The sequence below is a fragment of the Hippocampus comes genome, unplaced genomic scaffold (assembly GCF_001891065.2).
Source record: "Hippocampus comes isolate QL1 unplaced genomic scaffold, H_comes_QL1_v1.1 scaffold43, whole genome shotgun sequence".
In the NCBI taxonomy this organism is placed as follows: Eukaryota; Metazoa; Chordata; class Actinopteri; order Syngnathiformes; family Syngnathidae; genus Hippocampus; species Hippocampus comes.
In genome coordinates, this window is record NW_017805276.1 from 700,152 (window position 1) to 727,732 (window position 27,581).

The window sequence follows — 27,581 nt, forward strand, 5'->3', positions numbered from 1 at the left end:
CTGGGGGGGGGGCGATAGTAAATTTCGGCACGGGGGCAACCTGTGAGGAGCACGCATTCTCGCACGGGATCATGCGGGCCCAGACTCAAAACACGCAGACTGATGGCATTGAAGTTCAGATTTATGGCACGGCATGTCAGGCAAACGTTGCTTTTGCACGAGCACCAAATTCAAGGAGGGTTACTCCACAAATGGAGGACAATACAGACACGAACATTTTTGAAAAGCAAGCCTTTTATAAAAAAAGTTGTGATGCTTTTCAAGAAAAAAAACAAGCAATAAAGCATCGTAAATTTGATGAGTCCAGCTCACCCATAAGTTTTTGATTTGTCATAAGAGATATTTTGTTGTGTTTGACACAACCCTGCTGCTCAGACAAATGAAAAACATATTTCAAAATTGTTTCTATATGCAGTATATCCTTTACAATTAAAGAAAATTACATTTAATAGGAATACTTATTGAATTTCTGTGTCACGCTTATTCCAGTAATGGAGTGGCGAATCACTGCTTGGCTAACTGGTCAATAACAAATTTAGCTATTGAATAAAACATAAAAAAAAAACGTGGATATGAATGTCTTTTTCGGCTCCCGTTAGTTGATTTGGTCTGAGTGACACACTCTAGGGCTGAAAAAAATGAAAAAAAATTTGTAAAACAGACAAGAATTACCCGAAGTCTACTCATGGTCGGCGCAATTAGCTTGATGATGTCATCTCTGCAGAATCACGTAGCTCACTTTTTCTCTTCTTCTCGGAAAAAAAAAAAGGTTTTGGAGGCAAGGTTGCGTGTTTGCTGTGATGACTTCAGATGAGTCTTTCTATTATTTAAAAGGTCTGTGAAAAAAACAAACAGAATGTTGTAACAATTACGAGCAGATGTAAAATGTACTTTATCTATTATGCGGTCTTTGATATCTCAGTCAGACATCAAGTAGCAGGGAGAAGAGCAATTTGGTATTCAAATTTCATGACAGAAAATGTCCACCAAATGTGAAATGAGCCGGCAGTGTTAAAATAAAAAGTGTTTTCCGGTAATTCACTGTGACCTTTGGAACCTAAAACCATAACGACTTGCTCTCAACTGGGATGCGGATGACCGCAGAACGCTAAAAACGTTGCGACTCGTCGCCATCATTCATTAGGGGGCGAGACGATGTGGTGTGAACGGCGAGCGAAGAGGGGTCACTGGGGGTTAGGAACTGAGCGGAGGGTGAGGTGACTGAGGTCATGACCTTTCTTCATCACTCACACGGAAAAACACGACCTGTGGATTTCAAGCTTCGCCTCGCCGCTGTTGCATGTCTGCCCCTTCGCACGGTATGTGCAGCAGCGGAGGGATCTTGTGTCGTGTTGTGGGCTCTTCTTTATTGGTTCTTCATCGCTCACTCCCTACCGCGAAGAGCCCACGGTCCGATGAAAGCGGATCAAGGCAGAAGCCTGTAAATTCTATTACATCCGTGACAGTCACATTCACAGAGAAGTTCTCCCGCACGCGAGGTGTCACATATAATCCCGGAGGAATGCTGCAAAAAAGATCAATATTAATTGAAAACAGAGGACCGGATTTACGATTTCCTGCCATCGTATACTTATTCAATAAAACCACAATAAAAAACAACTGGCAGTAGTAGTAAGGATGTTTTTAATTGTGAAAATGGTGTGCGTTCAGACTCCCCGTACAGTTTTTAAGTTGAAATAACTTTTGAAATCTACTACCATTTGAAAGTGTGGAGACATGCGGTATAATTTTGTGGCAATTTTTGACAGATGTTCAGGACTTCAGCCACAGCGTTTGAGAGCTAAGAGTGGAGTTTTATTTTTTATTTCTTCACAGTTTTGAAGTCGCATTCTATATCCTTGGCAAAAAAAAAAAACCTAAAAAAATCATTATTAAAGTCAGCCAGCCGCTGTAACAATGTTCGTCTCTGTGGTGTGTCAAATTTACTCAACATTTATTTTCCAAGTTGCTGTCATTTAACCCTTTCATGCACCAATAATGACAACCTGTACACCTGATAACATGATAGGCTGTCCACTGTAGTGACCGCTGTGCCTGAAAGGGTTCAAGTAAAATTTTGTATGTGAAATTGAAATTGCTGTCAAATACCAAATTTGGAGCAGAGCAGATAAAAGTGGTATCATGTCTGTAACCTACGGAATACAGTGGTACCTCTACTTACGAATGTCTCCATACGAAATTTTCAAGTTACGAAGCGCCTCAACAGGATAATATTGCCTCTTGTTACGAAAGAAATTTCAAGATCCCATAGGTAAATATACAGTATGGGCTGCTAGTCGCAGCTCCGAGTTTCCTAAACGCAACATACTCATCGCTGCTCCGGCATTAGCTATTACCGAGCATCTTCCTAGCATCCCATTGGCTAAGAGGGACCTCTACCGTATGTGTCCCATGTGTGCAGGTTTACGTAAATATGAATCACCCAGATAAAAGTGTTCACCAGTCCGGCGATCGCTCACTATGCTGATGTATGCCTTGGAGATTTTCGAAGGATTGTTAAAAGCCGACAAATGCAAACGTCCTTGGATCAGTTCTTTACAAAACGCCAGGCAAAAAGTACTTCTGAGAGAGAACATGAACTCAAGAGGGCAAAAAACGATGAGGACGCAGTTAAAAGTTAAATGACCATCATTTTTATTCTTTTCTCTTTTCTTTGTTTTTTTACATTATGCACAATTCCCATTTATTGTGCAATAATCTAATTGTAACATGTATTTGTTCCAAATTTTGATGCGTTTTTATGCTTTAGAAAACATTTATGTCGGAATTTGGAACGGATTAGGGCATTTACATGGAAAACGCGTCTCACTTACTTACAAAATGTTCTATTTAAGGCATTTCTTCCAGAACCAATTAATTTCCTAAGTAGAGGTATCACTGTAATGGGAGTTGAAGAGAAACATAGGTACAATATAAAAGGGTGGAACTGGTTGGACTTTGTGTGGACTGACGGCTGATATTGGTTTCCATACTTATTTTCCTTGCTTAAGGAAAACGTTCAATTCTATGCCTGAAATAATTAACAAATACAATATCATTCAGTATCTGGGTTAGTTTTTATCTTTTCTGAAAAACTATCGGGGGTGGAAGTGCCCAGTTGGAGCCAATTTTATGCCATCCAGAGATCCTGTTCCTTTCTACAAAAAGACTACAACACTAAAAAATTCACCGGTGCGCTTTGCTCTTGACTTGCACTAGGTACGAAAATATGGCCCTAAAAGTTACATCAAACAAATTGTTAACACGAAGCACAGCGCAGTTGCCCATTTGCATAAACATATGAACCCTTTCAGGGACAGCGGTTACAACAGTGGACAGCTTATCATGTTATCAGGTTACAGGGCGCATGAAAGGGTTTAAGCAAGCTGACCAAATGCAGCGGCGTCTTATCTCTTTTCCCTTCCTCAAGGTACTCGAACAACCCGCTTCAAATCAAAGTAGGACTTAATTAAGTTTGTACACAGACAGGACATGGCGCCATTCAAGCTAGCACCGCTAACGAATATTCCTGCTACGCTCCGCGACTGAGAAAGAGAAACAAAGATATATTTGTTATTACTAGTCACTAATAAATATTTTGGGGACAATTCAGTGATATTGTTTCAGTTCCCGCAGCACTTCATACTGGTTGGGAAGCGTACTGGTCTAAATTGTGTGCATGGATGTAAACACTGTTGCTCAGTTGCTGCCATTTTCCTCAAGGGAGCTCTCCATCACCCGTCCGCACATGCAACAGTGACAAAGTATTATTGTGTGCCAACAAATGAAGGAAGCGAAGACCAAGTGAGAAAGCCTCCATGCTGGAGCCACCCCTCATCAAATCTTGTTTGTATGGGTTTATTTGTATTTAGGTTAGTGGCGGTGCTACGTGGGGAGACCACCAGGAAGTCGGTTTCCCGGAACAGCTGTCAACGCTCCGTTTTTCATCTTCTCGGTGGCTCATTTTTAATGTTTTGTTTGTCATTTACGGCCTTGTCAGCACGTAAGGTTGTGGCTCTTCTATTTGCGTCTCGTCCAAATATGTGGCCAGGTTGACGGGAGGCCACCCAGAGTTTGATGAGCTCCCGATTTGAAGCAAATAAATCCTATCGATTCAGTTTGAGGAGTTCTGTTACAAACATGCAATAAAAGAGTGTTTTGCAACACCTTGTCAACGACAAAATCAATCACCGCATGAAATTGTCAATGGTCGTCGAGGGAAATGCAAAATTCCATTTGAGTGTCAGTCCCCTGACAAAAATGACGTGTTGAATTCACTCCGTTTTTCAAGATTTGACCGAAAAGGTGGCAGATGTTAATCAGGAAAATATTCTGCTGTCCCAAAATACTGCTTGAATTAGGGACCGGGTCTTACCGGTACTTCCCTGATTTAAAGGACTGGAGGATAAACTTGGCTTCCCCCGGCAGTCACCGTCCTTTATCAAGGTTGCATGACTGCGTGTGTCAATACCCCCGATATAAAAATACACCCAAATCCTTGGCTAGGAGGAGGTCCATATTGTTGTTGTATTGAGTCTAATGATTATCCACCAAACACTGTGGTGAGTTTGATCAACGCAGCCAGTAAGTTAAGTCTCCGAACAGGCAATGAATCCCACATGTGCTCATGCAGTCATTGAACAACTTGAATCACAATCACAAAGCTTTTGCGTGAACAAAAAGTGAAGAACACTTGGCGACTCCTTTTGTCTCTTTGGGGAATTTTGCTTTGCGGTATGTTTATTAGTAACTTGTACCAGGTGTTCAATTCTGTGTTTTACCATTTTTATGTCACCGCATGCTGGCTACGGATAGGATGCGCTGCCGTTCTACACGTGTGCCAATAGCAATGATTTACAATCGTAAAGAAATAAAGTGTTGCCAAATAATCCTCCTCCAAAAGCATAATTTAGATTAATAATTCTTTTGAGTAACCGCAGGGATTTTTGGATGTACTGTAGTGGAGAATCTTTGCGGTGTGCCTCACAGTTTTGGCCCTTTGATTTCGAATCCAGGCTCCGTGTTGCACATGTCATCGAAGTACTCGAGCTGTGAAAGTTAACGCGAACGGTTATTTGTCGATATGTGCCGAGCAATTTGATGGCCACCATTCGAGGGCGTACAACGCCTCTTACTCAAAGACAGCTGGGGGACGCTTCGGTGACCCTAATGAGGACAAGCAGCACAGAAAACGGAAGGATGGATCTTATTGTATGCCTTTTAACAGAACCCCTTGCGGCAGTCATCCCTTTTTTTTTGAAGAGTTGTTTGTAGGGACACCAGAAAATTTGCAAAAACCACGGCACATTGAATTTGGCAGTCATCCCTTTTTTTTTTGAAGAGTTGTTTGTAAGGATACCAGAAAATTTGCAAAAACCACGGCACATTGAATTTATCAATCATAGCAAGACACGGTAATAAACAAAAACAGCGGAGGAGGCTGAGAGACTTCTGGGTATGCTTCTCAGCAAAGAGACACATTTCATTTCTTATGCTCCCAACTAGGAATCGGTCATATGTTGAAGCACGAGCAAAGATGCAGTAAATTGCAATAAATTGGAGACTATGGAGCGATAACACTGCAGCATCCAAAGCGAAGACACGGGAAAGCCACGTATCACACATCGAAAATTACAAAGACACAGAGGCCAAAGCCTCGTGTGTGAAATGTGCTCTATAAATCAAGTTCCCCTATAAATCAATAAATCAGTCAAGATCCAAACCCCGAACCTCAGAACTGTGCTTCCCTATATCATCCTGGAGTTGTCACGAGCCATTTATAATTGTCCAAAAAAAAAAAAAAGACTGGATTGTAAAATATATTTTTTGTCTTGTTTTGGTTACGGTGTAATTAAAAACACACAATACGCAATGAGTGATTTTTTTTCTTCATGTTTACAAGTGTCACCTGATTAAAAAAAAAAAAAAAAAATTCACTGTGTGAAGTTGTTGTTTCACGTCACTCTTTGCTATCTTCAGTCAGAATACAATACGGGACATTTGGCAGGAGACATGAATGTTAGCGTGAGCGTTTTGCGGATTACATCAGTGGGAACAAACGAAAGTTCTTCCCAGTGATCGTCATGTTCCCTTTTTTTTTTTTTTTCCTAATCGGTGGCTGGGACAAGTGGGACAGTAAACTCTGAATGACCTGCTTGTGCATGTCGATCCTCAAAAGTAGATGGAGTGGACCTTGTTTCCTTTTGACCAGACACGGAGGTCACACATTCAAATAGGCTGCCTGCAAACAAAGGTCTTTCCGATCCAACCGCGGCTTACCTCTCGCGACACCTCCGCCATGGCTCCGCTCTATGAGATGACCCCTCTGTGAGCATTGTGAACAGAAATGTGCCTTTCACACGGGCGGGTGGCCAAAGCAAATAAACCAGCACCGTGCCAGCTAACGAGGGCACGAACAGGGTCAGGGGGGTGGGGGTGGGGGGGTCCTGCAAGGAGGTGCCAGGAGTGACAGAGTTGAGGGACATGGTCACGCAAAGAAAACAAGCACAGCAAGAACAAGCTGGCCTTCTCACGCAGGGGCCCGGACACGTCTTGTCATGCGGCGGTCCGCCCCCACCAAGCTGAATTACAGCCGACGTAGCTAATAAAACACGGGGAAATGACCAGTGTCCTAAAAGTGAGAGGGAGAGCATGCAACAAACTAAAAATGTGCACCTCAAGAGCGACGGGATGAAAAGCGGAACCAGAGCCATTTTTTTTCTTCATCCTCAGTTGACCTTCAGTCAAGTTGAGCTTTCAAAATTGACACAACCTTAAGTGTGCAGTTTTATTCTAAAATTATCCCTCAAGGAAATTGATTTAACATGTCGGGACTCCAGAAGTGTTATCAAAGCAAAAAATCAATTCTGGGTGGATACTTGCTAGTCAAAAATCAAGAAAAGGATGAGAACGAAACCTAGCCGGATAACCACTTTGCATTTACAATTCCTATTCGTAGTGAAAAGTATTAAAATATAATGCAAAAAAAATACTGACCCTTTCAGGGACAGCGATCACTACAGTGGACAACTTATCATGTTATCGGGTTACAGTTTATCATTATCGGTGCACGAAATGGTTAAAATATAATGCAGAATATTGTGAGACCAAAGGCAGACAATAATGACCGTAAATGCATTTTCCTTCTCTCAAATCCTGGCTGAACATCACCACTGTGAGTACGTGTGAAATGGAAAGTATGAACTTCAGTCGTGCTAGCAGATGTAAAGTTAACACAAATGCGATGTGTGCGTGTGGCCAACTTCTTGAAAGCATCTCCATGCCAATGGTGCACATGCACTGGAAAATGAAGAAAATTGACAACCGTAGCGGTGGTGACATAACGCTCCATGATATGCAACTCGTCATACCCTAATAAACCACCGTTGTCTATCAATGCCACACAAGTCAAGAACAAATTTCACCGCCGCCAGTTGTTTATGGAAAAGGCCACAATTCATTTTTAACTTGGATTTTGACCGAGGCCAAGACATCAGCGTCGATGTATCGTTGCAAAAGTTTCTGTTCAAAATTCAATTGGAGACTTATCAACCAAATGCAAAAGTTTTAAATGATGTTTATTCCTTCAAAGTATATAAAAGGAACACGAAATGTTATAGTAACCAACACAGTGAAAACAAGGTTGACTATTCTCATTTTCAACAAATACCCGTACCCGAAGAAATGTAGTACAATAAAGGTCTAAAAACACATGGCAGCAGATGCCAGCACATAAACGATAATAATGCATTGCATTGAACATTTACGGTTATACAAAAATCCTACATTGGAATATTAACTACTATTTGAATTATTACAACAATTTTTAAGCCACTGATCAAAGTGCAGGTCAGTTGCTGATAAGCATTTCATACTTTCACACATAAACATCACCGCATCCCTTACACACACACACACACACACACACACACACACACACACACAAATGCACGCAAGCACACACACTGGCGCGCGCACACACACTCCCAACCCTCGCGATCGACTTGGGACCAGTTCGCTGGCATCCGGTCGATCGCGGTCGACGTATTGTGCCCCCTGCCTTAAAATCAAAGGTAATTCGCTGACTAGCTTAGCGCCATTTTTTGCGCATGAGCGGTGACGTAAAGGTGAAAATCCAGTTGTCATCTGACTGGTTGCCCTGTAGGTCAATCAAGTAACGGGATTGATGATAGGCTGACATCGTAAATTCTGCTTTTACTTCGCACCGCCGAGGCGTTTTCGACTCTTGTCATGTGAAAGCCTGGGAGCCTTATTGAACCAGCTCGCGAGCCGTGGGTTGGCCACCCCAGCCAGCCAAGTCGACAGTGTCATTCGCTGACTCCGACATCCCTCAACAGGCCAGATCCCGTCTCACACGCACTCGGTCCCAGTCACTGTATAACACGAGGATGGCGACCTCAAATAGACACAAATAATACCCGCGCCTCGCATGCATATTGGATTAATATTATGCATATAGCTTTAAAATATATTTAAATACTAAAATTGCACATTTACCCATTGTGAGGCTATTAAAGGTGTTGGCCGACTGAGTTAATAAAATCCCAGATGGTTATATTGGTCCCCAAAAGTGGGCTTTTGTATCAAAAAGGCGGGATCAACCTAGGATCCATTTGCTATGTTCAATGCCCGCTCACGCAATAACGTTAAAATATGAGAGTCACGCTAGACTGTGTCAAAAACATTCCCAATTCTAACATGGAGACGTGAACGTTTCCCATCCAAGTGCTCAGAGGCCCCTCATCAGTCACCTGAAAGCAAATATGACACTGGTGGAGTGTACCGGAGGACAAGAAGCCGTGAGAGATGTGTCATCACCAAGGATCACGCTGTTCTTATCCATCAGCTTGCTGTGATGGCTCCTTAGCGGAAGCCATCCAGTGAACGGTATAAAGACCTGAGCAGCTCCTCTTGTTCCCAAAATAGCAGAAATATAAGCACAAGACTGAAACTGTATGAAAACAAAAAAGGTCAACTTTTAACCGAGTTGATGACCGTGCCAAAAACCATTAAATGCTAGCAGATGGTTACAATGAGATGTTTACAAAAATGGGAAATCATTAAACCGCGTATTTGGAAAGTGGCAGTAGCTCCAAAGACTATTTACAAGTGTATATAACAGTAGATCGTGCACATTCAGCACTCTCGCAAAGTGGTTTACTGAAGCGCTTGTCTGGTCTACTGTAAGGATGACTTCTTTGCCTCATCATTCATCCTATTCCCATTAAGCGGCCACAAGCTGCCTTTCTTTTTTCCTGCTCGCGCGCTCAAACATAACAAACAGTGTGCTAGCTGTCTTGCACAAGTGAGGTCTGTTCTCAGAAGGGAAAAGGTGTCAGCTAGACATGTAAACAGTTCGGGCGTTATCCTTATTAATAGAAGTGGCCACAATTTCTTTGCGTCTCCCGGGTTCCCACTGTACTTATCTGACATGAAAATCTTTTTTTAATCAACATGTGTTTGCTTTTGAGTCGAATTATGTGAAAAGTGCTCCAGCAATTTCCGAGAAAAATGATCCAAGCGGCATGATTGAGACCAAAACATTTTATTTTGGTGCAAATCCAGGAAGTGGGTTTTCATGATTGCTAACTCCGTACAGGTTCATTTATCAGTACGGCATTTTCCGCACTAAAAGGCGCACTGGATTATGAGGCGCACTTTCAATGAATGGCCTACTTCATATTTTTTTTTCATATATTGGACGCACTGGATTATAAAACGCAATTACAATGCATCCACTAGATGGAGATATGCTCCTTCTGTTCAACTCGAGAGGCGTTCATGACTGCATCACCTCCGAAAAACGTAAATTAAACGATTACTTCAATGAAACTATGAAAATTGAAAATAATGCATCAAAACAGAAAATCAAGCAAGGAAATCACAAAATAAATTCTATAGCCCCCTACAGAATTTATTTTGGCAATTTCTTGAGCAAAGATCCAACAGAACGATCAGATGTCAGTAAAATGGAGGAGACTGGACTGTCTCAGAAGTGTTTGTTATTTATTCCTTTGTTGTGTACTGTATTCCCAAACGATGAAATTACGACCTAGTGTGATACAGCAAAACAAAGTGACATGATGAGAATTGGCATGGATGGTAGCTTCCCCTTTTACAAGCTGGCATGCCGTAAAAATGAAAAAAAAATTTTAAAACCAAAAAGCACTCAAGTAATTGCAGGTTTCAGACAAATCTTAACAGCATTTGTAATACAGCAACAAAAGTTGTGAGACTTTGCTCTGAAGCACCGAGAGCCGTGATTGAACTCTGCCCTCAGTGCACTGCCCCAAACTTGCAACAGTTCCATCCACTCATCTGCAGAATTGGAGCACTGAAGGCAGGGTGGGGGTATAACGTGACCGCACACTGACCCGGCTTCATTTTCAGGATACTAAAATGCACAGAGCTGCTCATGCAGAACACATGGAGGTGCAAAAGAGAGAGGGAATCACGGAACTTTATCCGCCCAATTACACAATGAGGAGAGCGACCTGCTGCTCGTATCCATCCTGCACGGAACGCTCAGTGCGCCTGAGGCTGAGCCACTGGCCTCTGCCTCCCCACCTGCAGAGCCTTGCACAGACACAGACAAAGGAGCTCATCAATCAGTAAAGAAAAAAACAACAACAACAACAACAAAAAAACGATAAACGTCCTGTTTCATAACAAAGACGGACGATCTAGTTCAACACAACAAACTGCAGCAAAACAAACAAATAGGAGCAAAACAACATTAGCATGCACTGGGTTTAAAAAGCGGTCTAGTCGACTCATTAGCTGCTTTGTCACACTTTGCATGTTGCAAGAAAACACTGTCTGGTTCGACAGTAAACTAACTGTTGATATTTGGACATTTGGAGCAAGTTAATCCTTTCGGGGACAGCGGTTACGACAGTGGACAGCCGATCATGTTATCAGGTTGCAGGTTATCATTATTAGTGCGTGAAGGGTTAATATGAGAGTAAAACTGTAGAAATGGGAAAAAATGGCAGGAAACTCCTATGTGTTAGGGAAAAAAAATCATTGCTTGTTGATGTTAATACAGGAAGTCAACAGCCCTTTTTATGCGACCTGTAAAAGATGCTGTTTGTCTCAGTCACGTGTCAAACTCAAGGCCAATTTGACCATAGGGGCATATTCCACCATGGTGTGTCCTCTTATGTTGCATCACAGGTGTCTTTAAAGTTAGAACCAGTCAGCTGGCCGCTTTTTGGTGACATTGCGTGTACTACACGAAACATGGATCAGAGGAAGCGAATGAAAGTGCTGTCTGGGGAGATGAGAAAGAAAATTATAGACAAGCAAGTCTCAATGAGCCACAATACAAAAGCAATGTCTGATTGTCATTGGTCAATTTTCATTATTATTACTTTTGTCAAATTAATGTTTCTGTGTTTTGTTTTTTTGGCTTTCATCCCCACAGGGGTACCAACAAATTTGTCCACCTGTGTATATAGTAGATACATCATGTAGTAAATACCTGTACGTCTACCGGTACGTAGTAGTATAGTGGAGTCATCGATGTGTAACCAACATGAAAACCAATCTTTTACATTCAATTTTTTTACATGCAAAAAGTGGAAGGCAAAGTAAGGGGTGGGGGAAAAAAAATCTCAAATAGGTCTAAAACACTACATCTTAATTCTTGAGGGATTTATGATCATTCGTTACTCCTAGGTCGAGATCTCCTCGATACCAAACAAAGTTTCCCAAAAGTGCCTTCTGATGAGCTCACAGATTCGGGGTCATCTGGAAGCCGTTTCCTCTCGCATTCTCTCCCTCTTCTCATTTTAATCTCTCATTACAGCACTGCACCCCATCCTCCACGCAAGCCCCCCGCTCCCCTGGGTAGCCGGAGTTCAGTGGCCGAGGTCCGCGCACGCCAGGCCGGCGCGGCACGCAAGCCCATCCCCGCTCGGCTCCCCAAGCACGCAAAAACTCGACGGCATTAGAAAGAAATATCTCTATACTGTACATAATACATGGCTGCTGTGCTGGGTGCCAAGCAGTGAGGTTCTATCATGCAGCCTGCCTGCAACGGAGGTGAAAAGTGCCCAAAAAGCTCAGAAAGATTGGAATTCGATTACTTTTTTTTTTCCTATTGAACGACAAAACCAGAACTTAAAGGTCTCTTTGTGTGATGTTTAAAAAAAAAAAAAAAAAAAAAACGTCTGAAAATTTTGATATTCTCTCGTTGTCAGGCACACCATTCGAGATGTCATTTTGCCTCCGAAGATTTCAGTTCATCAAGTATCAAAGGATTAATCTGGGTGTCTTTGTTTTTCTTTGAGTTTTTGCGGTTTGCTTGAAAAAGCGCCAATATCGCCAAAGAAGATTGCGTGGGAGAAGGGGCGTGGGGGGGGATATACATAAAAGAAGTCACGCAAAGAAGCAGACATTCAAAGCAGTGACATGCCAGTGTCGCCATTTGTGTTGTCACTAGCTATCAAAATTAGAAGCCTTCTTTTGTGTGCGTATTTTACTGTTAGCTTATTTGTTTCGTTTTTTTTTTTTTTTTACTTGTAAGAATGACGGATATTAAAAAGTGACTGAACTTATTTGCCCCCTAAATGACCATCGAACATGCCTGTGAAGTTACAAACGGTTTAATGACATTGACAGTTTTATTTCCTCCCGTTTCTGCGGGAAAATGCACGCGTGCGTTTGGCGATGCGTGTCAGAGCGTTACATATACAAGTTGAGCTCTTGTATCCATCAGGGACAATGTTTCCATTGTGTTTAAGCGAAGAGAACTATCTAGTTTTCCGCACTCGGGGCTCTGCTTCCACCCAGAGAACAAGTTAAACGAGCGAGACTCAAGATGAAACGGACAAACGCCGGCAGGAACACACTGCCTGCTGGTTGTCAATCGAACAAAAGCCGGACTTGCCATTAGCCGAGCAGTACGTGATGTCGAGTATGGGCTGGCGTACGGCAAGCCTTTTCAGCATAGTTGAAAATGAGTGACTCGTGAGTGTTTCTGTGCCACTAATACGACGAAGCGCTTAACTAGTGTGGCTGAATATTTGTCTGTATGTGCTCTGTGATTGGCTGGGAACCGGTTCAGGGTGTCCCCCGCCTACTGCCCGATGACGGCTGGGATCGTCTCCAGCACCCCCCCGCGACCCTTGTGAGAATAAGCGGATCGGAAAATGGATGGATGGAATAAATGCTCAAATGGCCTGCCCAACTGGCGAACTGCATGAGATGCGTCTGTCCTTAAAAAAAAAAAAAAAAAAAAAAAAAAAAGACAATTTTACATTGACAAGAAATATTTGCTGTGAAAATATACCACTGACATGTTTTCAAAACACCTGTGAAGTGTTTTCGATTCTGAACAAAAACAGATGTTAACAGTGTCATTCAATACGGAGTGCCAAATCAACTTTTTGAGCTTATTGGAAGGTTTCAAGCCATAGATGTCAAAACGACATGTTCTTAAATGACCTCGAGGAAAAGTGGAGGTCACACAAGGATAATCATGCCCTGGCATGCACTTTTTTTCCAGCTATATTTCTTCGCAAGCCCTCATAAAAGCGATTTTTGGAAGGACTCTGCAAATCTCAAATCATTCCGAACATTTTCCAAAATGCTCGTCTCTCTTGGTCATGGTTGATTTTTTGTGTGTGTGTGTGTGTGTGTGTGTGTGTGTGTGTGTGTGTGTGTCCGTGTCGGACACAAATGAAATAAATATTTCACAATCACCAGATTCACTGTTTCTTTTTTATTTGTTCCAAATGAATCACAGGACCCAGAGGCCTCAGTGACATTGTAATTGAGACAATCTTATATCAGGTTGCATGTACAGCTGCACACAAAGGATGACGGCCATTTTGTAAAATTACACTGGCTGGCAACGAACGATCACGCTTCAACTTCAAATTATGAATTTATTAGGGGGGATTTAAGGGCCCCAGTCCTTTAAAAAAAGATGGAAAGTGACATTCCAACAGCGGAAGAGTATAAACTGCCATTCTTTCAACCCAAATATTGAACATTTTACATTTGCACTTCACCAAGACTGACCGCAGGCCTTGATGTGTTGCCTTCAGGCTTGCAGGGGTGCTCCTTCTTTTTTTTTTTTTTTGTTAAAGCATGTAACAAAATACTACTTACAGACCATTTTAGATCACTTTGAATGCGTTTTCACACGAACAACCCAGTTAACTCAGATTGTGGTCTGGCATATGAAGACGGCACCACGTCCAAGCACAAATGCCCAGTGGTTACATCCCGGTTGTCTGCGTAGGTGCTTGCCCACAGGATGTTTTTGTTGGTGTGTTTAGAGCTTTTTTAGTCTTAGTTCACCATTAACATCTCTACCCCCCCCCCCCACACACACACAAAAAAATCAATATGCACACCACAGTTCTTTCTTCTAAGTCCCGCCAACTCCCCAACTGCCTGTTGGACCCCAAGCTTTGCTCTCACTGCTGCAACCCCCGCCATCCGATCCAAAAACCGACCCCCTTTCCCTCGCTCTCTTCCTCCCTGTCGGTGCTGTGCGTGACAGTAGCTCACTGAGAAGTGGAAATGAGACTAGTAAACAATGATTAACTCCAGAGGCCAGAGCAGTCTGGGTCTGCCATTGGTTCTGTCTCCCGCATGCTGACTGCCCCCACCCATCCAGCACATGCAGCATATAGAGGGACAAAAACCACAAACCGACGCACACCATGCCTTCAGCGAGAGTCAACACCGGGTCAGACGGGTGGGGTGGGGAGGGGGCAACCCCCCCGCAGCAACGTTACAAGAGGTAATCACAGGCAAACACAGCAGCCACACGCAAAATGCACACATGACACCCGCCCCCACCGTGACTGCCATACACGCCCTCCCCCCATCCCCACCAACACCCTACCACCCTCTTCCTCAGCCACAAATCTGCATCGAATTACCATGATGGGGATGCAAGTGGCCACATGTGTGCGAGGAGCGGACTGAGGTGGGGGGCCTGCATGGGGGGTCGGGGGGGGGATTCTCCCCTATAGGAATAATCATCATCAATGAAATGTATTCAAGGACATTGCAGTGTCTGGTTAACCCGGGAATCATTGTGGAAGCTTTGGTTTGTAGCCACGCCACATTTCTCCAGACAAACGGCTTCCAGGCTTGGAATCAGCATGAGCCCATATCTATAATTGCCCTCTTTTGAGCAATTAACATCATAGAACAAACCATTGTGATCAAGTTTTTCTGTTGTCTTCCTATTTGTTTGAACGCATTCAAAGAAAACGTTGGACACCAGGCCATTGGGGTGTCGAGCGCATTTCTAAAGTGAATCCAAGCATCCTCAAAATTTGAGGGATCTGAAGGTTTTATCGCCTGTGTCCTTTTGCGACACGCTAGAGAAGTCTTCAAGCCATGCGCCCATGCACGTTTTTTGATGTGACGCCCCCCGCCCCCACCCACATCAATTGAATGCCCCCTCTCGAATATGCTCTGGCGCCAAAACTGTCAGCACTGTTGCACCACGCTGCGGGGCTGACTGAATCCCTTTGTTCTATCCTCCTGTCGATCCATCCATGCTTACTAAATAAAAAGTAAGCCACCTGAACACGCCAGCGCAGTGATCAAGTCAACGCTGCTTTGAATATATGCGCAGCAAGAAAGGACCCGTCGGACAAGTTCTGCATCAATATTTTATGTCTGCGCATATTTTTTTTTTCTCGTTTGTTATTGTGATGGTTTTTTTTCCCCCCCTTTTCCATCATCGTGTCTTTGCTGACGTAACCACTGATTCAATTGCTGTGGGATCGAGAAAGTCTTATCTTGATTGCTGTGCTTCTTTATTGTGTCAGCCTCAAGCCATATTTGCTGTGTGCCAAGTGAAGAATGTTTACATCACAGTTGATAGTCATGATTGAGTGTTTCACTATTTGTTTTGTTTTTTTAAATTTGTAATCTGTAAGAATGTCGGTGCAAACATTAGTGTATGTGTCTGCGCGTGTGTGTGTGTGTCTGTGTGTGTGTGTGTGTGTGTGTGTGTGTGTATATTTATAAATATATTTAGAATACAGCCTTTTTCCAATGTAGCCTTTCTTAAAAATAAAAATAAAACACCAAAGCTCATTTATTTAAATAAATTGTTAATCCAGTTTTCCAACACACAATATTTTAAATGAAACCTGTTACTTGACAAACCAAAAAAAAAGTATATCTTAAACAAGTATCGTCAGCGTTAACTGATAAACTAATTCGCATTACAGCCCCCTTCAAACAGCAGCAAGCACAAGTTAAAAACACACGCGGTCCTCCAAGTCCACGCTGATCAAACTAACTTCAACAAATCACTCATCCACACTGCACATATTAACTTCAATCGCAAAGCAAAAGTTACACAAACCGTTTTTCTCTATTTTTTTTTCCTGACCACAGTCAGTCTTCCAATGACCCCCCCCCAAAAAAAAAAATGGAATTAAAAAGGAATGTCAAAAAGTTGCACCGAAAGGGGTGCAAACGTTTCCAGTCCAATTATTAAAACAAATCGACGCGGCGCGTTCTCCGCTACATTTTTCTTTCACCAGGTGCAGAGTTTCTGCCGCTCCTCCAGCCGCGCTCGCTTACCGCGCGCGCTCCCGCTAGGACGCTCGCCCTCGAGAGCGCTCCGCGTCTGGGAGACAATGAAGCAGGGGTCTGCAGGACTTCCACAATGGGAGGAGTATGACATCCTTGCCGAGCCCTGCCCACTAACAGCGAAATATATAAGGTGGAGCAGGCACAGGCAGCTAACTCAAACCTTAAATCATCTCCCAAAAAATAAATAAATAAAAAAAATAGATTTAAAAAAAAAAAAAAAACTTTTGCCACAAACACTTTTAGTAACCCCACCGGCATTTCATGAATTGGACAAAAGCGATTAATTTTTACTTGTTACAATTGAAAAGAATATTTTTCATACATTTTGAGCAAACGAAGCCTTCTTTTTGGAAGCGGCACCAGAACATTTGTCCCGATGGCAGTGGACACTGACTTTGCCGTGAAGAGCAGCAGCATCATGCGAGAGTGGGGCGGACAGGTCCAACCAGCTCTTGTTGCATCTTTTATCTTCCTCTTCTGCCTTGAAGCCTGCCTCTGGTTCAGGAACCTGAGGCTCAAGAGAAGACTGCCGGGACCCTTCGCCTGGCCCGTGGTGGGCAACGCCATGCAGCTGGGCCAGATGCCTCACATCACCTTTGCCAAACTGGCCAAAAAATATGGCAACGTGTACCAGATAAGGCTGGGCTGCAGCGACATTGTGGTCCTGAACGGAGAAAGGGCCATCCGTCAGGCTTTGATCCAGCACAGCAGGGAGTTTGCCGGCAGGCCAAACTTTCTCTCCTTCCAGATGATCTCAGGAGGAAGAAGCCTGACATTTACTAATTACAGCAAAGAGTGGAAAGCGCATCGGAAAATTGCCCAGTCCAGCCTGAGAGCCTTCTCCTCTGCAAACAGTCAGACCAAAAAAGTCTTTGAGCTGCACGTCATGGCTGAGGCGATGGAACTGGTGCGAGCTTTTTTGAGACACGGCGCGGATGGACAATATTTCGACCCGTCTCATGAGCTCACGGTCGCCGCCGCGAACGTTTTGTGCGCTCTTTGCTTCGGGAGGCGATACGGGCACGACGATGTGGAGTTCAGGACCATGTTGACGAGGCTGGACAAGTTTGGAGAGACGGTCGGAGCGGGCAGCCTGGTTGACGTGATGCCCTGGCTCCAATCCTTCCCCAACCCTGTCCGCAGCATCTACGAAAACTTCAAGAATCTCAACGAGGAGTTCTTTGCCTACGTAAAAGATAAAGTGGTGCAGCACAGAGAGTCCTTCGATCCGGACGTGACCCGGGACATGAGCGACGCCATCATCAACGTGATCGAGCACGGAAAAGAAAGCGGCCTGACGAAAGAGTTCGTAGAAGCCACGGTGACCGATCTGATCGGAGCCGGCCAAGACACGGTATCCACCGTCATGCAGTGGATCATGCTCCTGCTGGTCAAATATCCCGAGGAGCAGGCAAAGCTGCATGACCTCATCGACAAAGTGGTGGGTCCCGACAGACTGCCCTCAACTGAGGACCGCGGCGGCTTGGCATACCTGGACGCCTTCATCTACGAGACCATGCGCTTCACCAGCTTCGTCCCCATCACCATCCCCCACTCCACCACCTCAGACGTCACCATCGAAGGTCTCAGCATCCCCAAAGACACGGTGGTCTTCATCAACCAGTGGTCCGTCAACCACGACCCCCTGAAATGGAAGGACCCGCATATCTTCAACCCCTCGCGCTTCCTGGGCGAAAACGGAACCCTCGATAAGGACGTCATCAACAGCGTCATGATTTTCTCGATAGGTAAGAGGCGCTGCATCGGCGACCAGATCGCCAAGGTGGAAGTGTTTTTGTTCACGGCGGTCTTGCTGCACCAGTGCAGCTTAGAGAGCGACCCGTCGCAACCCGTCACCCAGAATTGCTCCTACGGGCTCTCGTTGAAGCCCCTCAGGTATTGTGTCACCGCCAAGCTCAGAGGAAAGTTGCTTGGCTTGGTTTCTGCAGCGTGAACTGCATGCTATCGGCAACGTGACTCCAAGGCCAGCAGAGACTTCTCCACACGTCCCCACCGGTGACATTTTAACAGCGCGTACTAGCATACCTGCACACAGTCTTCTTGTAAAATATTCCTATTTAATGTATTTAAACATGCATTGGGAGTGTGGGAGTGTCAAACTGGTAGAATTTAGGCCAGTGGACTTTTTGCATCAATGCAAAAGGTTAAAAAAAGTTCTCCAATTTTTCTACACAGTATCAAGAGTTAATTATTATGATTATTATTATTATTATCGTTTGCATGAATATGTACGATCTGCACAGGGGCATCTACCGACCTTGAACGTCCATTTAAACTAATATTGTCATAAATGCTCGCGAATGTTAACAGTCACTTGTTGACTCAATGTTCTCAGTCATAATATCGAAAAAAATATATTTAACCTTTTGTGCTTTTACAACGTGGTTTTATAAGTTCTGGGTCAAACGGTTATCTGTCTACTATCATCTACTGTATTCATAAAGCATGTGAAGACATCGGACAAAAAGGGATGATGAGAGTGAAAAAAGAGAAGTTGGAAGTGAAGAGGAAGTCTTTCATTAAGCTCCATGAGAGAAAATGCGCGCAAACTTTTGTATCGCTAGTGTTCCCCCTGAGCACCGCCTGCCAAACATCGCTCCCACCAATACGTAGCACAGATGTGCGCCATGTTTTTTTTTTTTCTCTCTCTCTCTCCCCATGAGGCATTATCATGACTGTGTTTGTTTACGAAGTTTTCAAAGCCACACGGATGTTCCCGCATCGTCTTTAGGCCTGCACGCTCCGCCCAGGTCGATCTTCTGCAACCAACTACTCAGCGGGGGCTTGGTGTGACGAACAAAAAAATAAGCTGTACCTGAAATGAATGCTGATAATAACAATAAAGAAATGGTGAATGTTTTCTGTGTCTGGCTTTCATTTCGTGTTATTCTTTGTCATGAGATAAAATCCCACAGTCGCACTCTGTATTATGTAGGCCGTACTATCAAACATGTGACAGCAAAATGATGCCACCATTGTCTATTTGTTTGTCATTAGTCTTCTTCTTTTTTTTTTTTTTTTTTTTTTTTAATGAAACAAACCTTGATTTGTAGCTGCGCATAACCAAGACCGCAAGACAATGACTTTTTAAGTCTTTCATTTTGTTGCACAAGCACTCACATGCACACATGCTCGAGTCTTGTGTTCCCAACTCGGTTTGAAATTCGACAACAGACTGCTCTGGACTTGACCATCGCATTCCACGGGGTCATGAAAGAGCGTGGAGTTTTGAATCCTATTTCGACCTACAAACTCTCTTCATTTCACGGAACCCTCCTCTCCGTATTTATTCAATGGCTGATAAATGTTTTTGGGGGAATAATACAGAAAAAGTTTGACGGAGAAGCAGTCATCGCCAAAGCAACGTGACTAGCATGGTGAGCGTATTTATACAGTCTTAAATTTTGGTCGAAAATTGGCTCGCTACGCAACACGTGTCTCGCTCATTCCCATAAATCGCAAATATCTCGTTGAGGTGACGTATGTCTCGCTTTGCAGTCATTCTACAAGGGATGCTGCTGGAAGGAGGCCGAAGTGGGACTAAGGTCTGCAAAGTGTGGTCAAAAAGGGAGGAGAGTAATCGTTTCAAAAAAAAAAAAAATGAAGTCTCGGAGCCCTCCCACCATAGGGATACATATAAGAGAAAGCTTCAATCCGCTTCCTTCTCAAGCGGTCATCTGAAGACGAGCCGCACCACAGCTAACTGCTCAGCTTCATCCCGATCTTGTCCCAAACTGCAATGGAGGCTGCCACTGCTGCCTTTCTTTGGTCTAATCACGAATGAGGCCTCGGATGTGACTTTATGAACTAAAGGAGAAGCTCTCAAGTCATAACCGAGCTGTCTTTTCTTTGGATGCAGAGGAGGACGGACGACACGGGATAACACGATGACTCAGGCGGACGCCGAGTTTGCTGTGAAGGGCGGCAGCATCGCTCGAGAGTTGAGTGGACAGCTCCAACCTGCTTTGGTTGCAACTTTTCTTTTTCTTGTCTGCCTGGAGCTCGGCCTGTGGGTGAGGAACCTGAGGCTCAAGAGGAGACTGCCGGGACCTTTCGCCTGGCCCGTGGTGGGCAACGCCATGCAGCTGGGCCAAATGCCTCACATCACCTTCGCCAAACTAGCCGAAAAATACGGCAACGTGTATCAGATAAGGCTGGGTTGCAGCGACGTTGTGGTCCTGAACGGCGACAGGGCCATCCGCCAAGCTCTGATTCAGCACAGCAGGGAGTTTGCCGGCAGACCAAACTTTCTGTCTTTTCAGTACGTGTCGGGAGGGAAAAGCATGACTTTCACCAGTTACAGCCAAGAGTGGAAGATGCACAGGAAAATTGCTCAATCCACCATCAGAGCCTTCTCATCTGCCAACAGCCAAACCAAAAAAGCCTTTGAGTGCCAAATTGCGGCAGAAGCTAAGGAACTGGTTGAGCAGTTCCTGAAACTAGGAGCTCAGGGTCATTATTTCAACCCCGCCCATGAGTTAACGGTCGCCGCCGCGAATGTGATTTGTGCCTTGTGCTTCGGAAAACGGTACGGCCACGACGATGCCGAGTTCCGAGCCTTGTTACAGCGGGTAAACGACTTTGGACAGACCGTCGGAGCTGGCAGTTTGGTGGATGTGATGCCATGGCTTCAGTCTTTCCCAAATCCTGTCCGCAGTGTTTTCAGGAACTTCAAAGACCTGAACAAAGAGTTTTTCAAGTTTGTTCAGGGCAAGGTAGAAGAGCACAGAAAGACCTTCGATCCGCAAGTAACCCGTGATATGAGCGATGCTATCATCGGGGTCATTGAGGAGACGAAGAGCGAAAAGGGACTCGCCAAGGACTACGCTGAGGGGACGGTAGCAGACCTCATCGGTGCGGGTCTGGATACCGTCTCCACCGCTCTCGACTGGATACTTCTCCTCCTGGTGAAACACCCTGACATTCAAATGACGCTCCACCGGCTGGTGGACAAGGTGGTGGGGCCAAACAGGCTTCCCTCTGTGGAGGACAGAGGTCGCCTGGCCTATCTGGATGCCTTCATCTATGAAACAATGCGATTCAGCAGTTTCGTGCCCGTCACCATCCCCCACTCTACGACTTCGGATGTTACTATTGAGGGTCTTCGCATTCCAAAAGACACGGTGGTCTTCATCAATCAGTGGTCCATCAATCACGATCCCCTCAAGTGGAAGCACCCGCAGATCTTTGACCCCTCGAGGTTCCTCGACGAAAACGGCTCCCTAGACAAGGACCTCACCAATAACGTGATGATCTTCTCAGCGGGGAAAAGACGTTGCATCGGTGACCAGATTGCCAAGGTGGAGATCTTTTTGTTCTTTGCCATCCTTCTTCAACAATGTCACTTTGAGAAATGTCCCGATGAAGACCTGTCGCTGAATTGCTCCTACGGTTTAACGCTGAGGCCTTTGGATTTCAAAATCACCGCCAAGCCCAGACATGAGACACTTTAAAAAGATCATTAAAAAAAAAAAAGTATAAGCTCACACAGACTTTTCTTTTTAACAGAATTCAATGTCAGAAAGTCTGTGCCTATATATTGTTTGCATCCTTTAAGTACTGCATTGCTTGGCCACTTTATTAGGTACACCTGCACACTAGAATGAAATGCAATTTGGACAGCAAATACTCTTACGATTATCGAGGGTGTCATTTTGTCAAGAGATTTCATATTTCCCCACGCAGCAAAACGGGGTAAACCAATATGAGACACAAGACAATGTTGAAGGTCTCTGAGTCGTGTTATCTTTGTAAAGGCAGATTTTTTTTTTTTTTACATGCATTTTTATATTATGAAGGTGTACCTAATTTTGTGACCACGGTAATAGCTGTTGTGTTTCATTCGAACATTGTGTACGCTACAATTATGAAAGAGCACTTTAACCTGAGGAAAAGAGTTTCCTATCCTGTCTAGGAACAGGAATTTGTCATCATAACCCTAACAAATATGTACTTTCGAGCGTGACTAAAACCTCACAGGTAAAATAAACATCTCAGCTCACTTCCAAGTGAAAGTGTGGTGCGTCAGTGAGGGCAGCCAGAATGTAAAAAACCCAAAACAAAACCAAAAAAAAAAAAAAGTCCAGCGTGGTCAAAAAGATAATAATAGCAACTCATGTCTGGTCTCTGTTGTTGTGAAAGATTAAGATGTGTTACTGGCCCATGTCGCTCCTGCTGTGAACCCTTAGCAAGCGAGCCGTGACTCACTACATCAGCCACTCATTAATGTTTAACACCGGTCTTCTAGTGCTTTTCTTTTTTGTTGTCTTTTTCAGTTAAGTGAGAGCAGACAAGTCATTTCCAGGCCTGATTTATCAATACAGTGAGTGTGATATCCTTGGAAAGAAAAAGATTGAGCCATTGCCGTAATTGCTGTAAGAAGGCAGTTTGAACAGTTTGACAAATGGAGGACAGGCAGTCCAGTCCCAACACTTTTAAAAACTACTAAATCAACTTCAGGTTGTGTGACAAGTAGCTCGTCCACCCTTGATTGGCTCCTGTGAGTCATCGCAGTTTGGTACTAATGACACTTTATTGAGCAGAAATAAAATTACTTTTGAAGCTGAAACGGGGTCTGTTTTAATCGTCGACGAATATAAATATATAGAAAATAACTTCACCAGAATTATGTTTTCTCCTCTACAGAATGCATTAGAAAATCCAGACGGTAGGATACACGAGCACATCTGCGTTTTTTTTAGTTTCTGCTTGAAGGTGACAATGCACATATAGAAAACAACTTCACCGGAATTATGTTTTCTCCTCTACAGAATGCATTCGAAAATCCAGACGGTAGGATACACGAGCACGTTTTTTTTAGTTTCTGCTTGAAGGTGACAATGCATCTGTATTCCTGACATGTGTCACAGCATGTACTGACACTTCCCTACTTTTGCCCAAATAACCTTTCAACATGGAAGCCATGCAGCGCCACAAAAGAGCTTCTTCTTGATGAGCGGCTTTCATTTCTCTTTTCGTGAGTCTGGGGAAACCCTCAAACCACCCACAGTTCCAAATATGTCCGACCTTTAAGTACAGTGGATCAATATTAGTTCAAGTGTGGGTTAGCGGTTTATCATCCTCATCCTAATTTTGACTTTGCCGTTGCTTGACTCGCTACGAAATCCACTTGCAGGAGCAGCGCTGCGAAGGGAGCTTGTTTATGCTGACATTCTGTCCTCTACAAGCTCTCTCCATTACATTCTCTTGTTTGCTCTGACACCGCAAGGACCTCAAGAGGGAGGAACGGGCAGGCCGACCTCCCCGGTTTCCAACTTCCCAAAACATCCGTGAAATCTGTCCAGTTGAAAGACTCCCTTTCACCTCTTGAGTCACTTCTTGATGACACACAGTGGGGTAGAGTTATTTCTTCCCTCATCTTCTACTGGAACACATGCGGAAAATTGTGTCTGCGTATTGGCTGGTGTCTGTCAGTCTTTCCTACGAGGCTGCCCTCAACATCAACGTATTCACCACAACTTCACTTCTTATCCAAATTGCTGACGACAAAAGAAAAGACAGCGGCAATTCTGCACGTTCCCAGCTAAAGCGTAAACATCAAAACAGAATGAATCGCTGAGAAAAAATATTTTATTCGAACAAGTATATTAATTCGATTTTTTTTTTTTAAACCATATCTACAAATGATCTGATCCATCCGTCTGCTTAAAAAAATAAAATAAACATAAAATAAAAAAACTAAAAATATGGCCCTAAATCACAAATCTCTATGCCTCGGCATGCAATAGATTTACAATCATTTTTGCTGAAATCGAAATCCTTCAAACAATCCAGAAAGCACGGCACTCTTTCTGTTTGTGACGAGCTCCCTCAGGTGAACGCAACTTCTTTCTTTACATCCCAAAAAATATACTGTAGGAATCAAACTACACACCCACTCGCAGATAATAGATGTTCTCACTTATCTCGTCATAAATCTTTGTGGAATTTAAACACATAAGCGCCTGGTGGTCCAGCTGCGTTGACGGGGCCATCAATTTCGAGCGGAAGGAGTCGACCCAGACGATGAGGAATTGCCAGCATTGCTCCTTTGGACAATCACTGTGCATTCTATTCAAGGGACACAGCAGGTGTCTGATGTATTTTGAAATACGTTCAGGAGTTGTTGTTTTTTTTTGGAGGGGGGGGTTATAGCTCTCCAGATCATATCACGTAACACAATAAAAATTGAGAATTGCTCAACAGAATGATATCTCCTCCTGTTTTAATCATTGGGAGTTCTGCGAATTATCAACAGACAAAGTAACTATGTTGAGCGTGATTTGACTCAATGTGAATAATATTAGGATATCTTTTCACTGTATTGAAAAGGTGAACATATTCAGTATACTTTTACAAAAGGATGAGTCTGTTAACACGTTTAATTTTAAGTAAAACCATGTGGCATTTCAATTCAATAACAGGTCATGAACTAGCAATACTGAGACAACTTTTATTTGATTAATGAAGGTTTGGTACAGATCTCTGCGAATGCCACTTGGGGAAGCCCCCCCCCAAGAAGTGTCGCCATGTGCGGCCGCACATTTTGCACATACCAGAAACCGCTACTGCTGCGTATTGGCTGGTGTCTGTCAGTCTTTCCTACGAGGCTGCCCTCAACATCAACGTATTCACCACAACTTCACTTCTTATCCAAATTGCTGACGACAAAAGAAAAGACAGCGGCAATTCTGCACGTTCCCAGCTAAAGCGTAAACATCAAAACAGAATGAATCGCTGAGAAAAAATATTTTATTCGAACAAGTATATTAATTCGATTTTTTTTTTTAAACCATATCTACAAATGATCTGATCCATCCGTCTGCTTAAAAAAATAAAATAAACATAAAATAAAAAAGCTAAAAATATGGCCCTAAATCACAAATCTCTATGCCTCGGCATGCAATAGATTTACAATCATTTTTGCTGAAATCGAAATCCTTCAAACAATCCAGAAAGCACGGCACTCTTTCTGTTTGTGACGAGCTCCCTCAGGTGAACGCAACTTCTTTCTTTACATCCCAAAAAATATACTGTAGGAATCAAACTACACACCCACTCGCAGATAATAGATGTTCTCACTTATCTCGTCATAAATCTTTGTGGAATTTAAACACATAAGCGCCTGGTGGTCCAGCTGCGTTGACGGGGCCATCAATTTCGAGCGGAAGGAGTCGACCCAGACGATGAGGAATTGCCAGCATTGCTCCTTTGGACAATCACTGTGCATTCTATTCAAGGGACACAGCAGGTGTCTGATGTATTTTGAAATACGTTCAGGAGTTGTTGTTTTTTTTTGGAGGGGGGGGTTATAGCTCTCCAGATCATATCACGTAACACAATAAAAATTGAGAATTGCTCAACAGAATGATATCTCCTCCTGTTTTAATCATTGGGAGTTCTGCGAATTATCAACAGACAAAGTAACTATGTTGAGCGTGATTTGACTCAATGTGAATAATATTAGGATATCTTTTCACTGTATTGAAAAGGTGAACATATTCAGTATACTTTTACAAAAGGATGAGTCTGTTAACACGTTTAATTTTAAGTAAAACCATGTGGCATTTCAATTCAATAACAGGTCATGAACTAGCAATACTGAGACAACTTTTATTTGATTAATGAAGGTTTGGTACAGATCTCTGCGAATGCCACTTGGGGAAGCCCCCCCCCAAGAAGTGTCGCCATGTGCGGCCGCACATTTTGCACATACCAGAAACCGCTACTGCTCAAGACCACCAATGAGAACATGCGGTTTGGAAAATGGATGGATGACAAATCACGTGACGTGATGTATGGATTATTTATGTCCTATTGGCAAAATCACTTTGTAATATTGCCCCACAATTTCTCTCCCATATAGAAAAGAAAGTAAAGTCACTTACACAAGAGCCTTTGCAAGGCTGCCAATGGAAAACAAATGAATACAGTATTACGTACATAAGAATGAGAGCGACTTATGACGAATGTGGCGTGACAATGGGATGTGCAAGATTTATGGACAGCAATGGCGGAGCATCAGCATGTGCCATAATATAACTTGAGGTTTGTGGTGTACTGCACGTAGTACCTGTAAGCAGCATAAGCGTCGCGCTGTCTGTCACTTTCACGCTCGTCTTGCTTCAAGCTCTCCTCTCAGCAATGCTGCGAGCCAGACCAAAACAATTCGGCAAGGAGCTATTTGCGTCTGCGGGGGTTTCATTTTCGGTTGTTTTTGCATTCTCCTTTTTGTAGTGGGCTCCGATCGCCTGACAGAATTCCCGCCGCTCGCCGAGGGAATAACGGCTGACCACTCTGCTGAAAATACATCGCACTGTTAAGAACATGCAAGGCACGTTGTTGACAGTGTGAGTGGTTTTATTTCTGAATGACAAATGAATCACAAGTTCATGTTCACTTTACTGCACCAAATTTGATGGATGGAGAGAAATATATGGATGTGGGGGGAAAAAAAGCATTCATACTTTTTTTTTTGTCCAATACATTCAGTGTGTGCTACTCATAGTTACCTACACAGCGTAATTGGTCAATTGTATATTATTTCCACAAATTCCCTGGCAAAGTCCACAGTCGCTTTTCCTGTTTAGGCTTATGCCCCAAAACGCTTTGGGTTAGGGAAATATGGCTTGGTTGTCTTGGTTGCAGTAACAACAAGAACTACAAACAAACAGCTCCTCTTGCATTTAATAGCCTTGCGCTTTGTTAAAAGCGCACGTTATTTGACAAGCAGGTACCAGCAGACGATGTCTCCTGCGGCCCGCGCCACACTGCAGCTCGACATTTCTTTTTCCCCCTGAGAGACGCACCTGAAACATGCACTGACCTTTGAACATGCCATCACACTGAGAGATCATGTGTCTTATTACTTAATTCACCACACAGAGAAACCAGCAAAACTGGCTACACTCACTAGACGCCTCCACAACCAAATGATAATTTATATATATATATATATA

At 43.6% G+C, this 27,581-nt stretch overlaps 2 protein-coding genes and 1 pseudogene across 3 annotated transcripts in view; 2 read left to right on the plus strand and 1 right to left on the minus strand.

The window, feature by feature from the left end:
• bmf1 (BCL2 modifying factor 1) overlaps positions 1 to 27,581 on the minus strand; it is a 78,308-nt gene that overhangs the window by 35,023 nt on the left and 15,704 nt on the right. The window lies entirely within an intron of this gene.
• LOC109516000 (cytochrome P450 1B1) lies at positions 16,781 to 19,483 on the plus strand. Its single transcript, XM_074895033.1, has one exon. It carries the CDS (start codon positions 16,979 to 16,981, stop codon positions 18,554 to 18,556), a length of 1,578 nt encoding a protein of 525 aa, XP_074751134.1. The 5' UTR covers positions 16,781 to 16,978; the 3' UTR covers positions 18,557 to 19,483.
• LOC109516001 (cytochrome P450 1B1 pseudogene) lies at positions 20,272 to 23,191 on the plus strand (annotated as a pseudogene).

What these genes read in the sequence shown, in the direction of transcription:
- LOC109516000 (XM_074895033.1), top strand. Translation starts at nt 16,979, where the DNA reads ATGGCAGTGGACACTGACTTTGCCGTGAAGAGCAGCAGCATCATGCGA.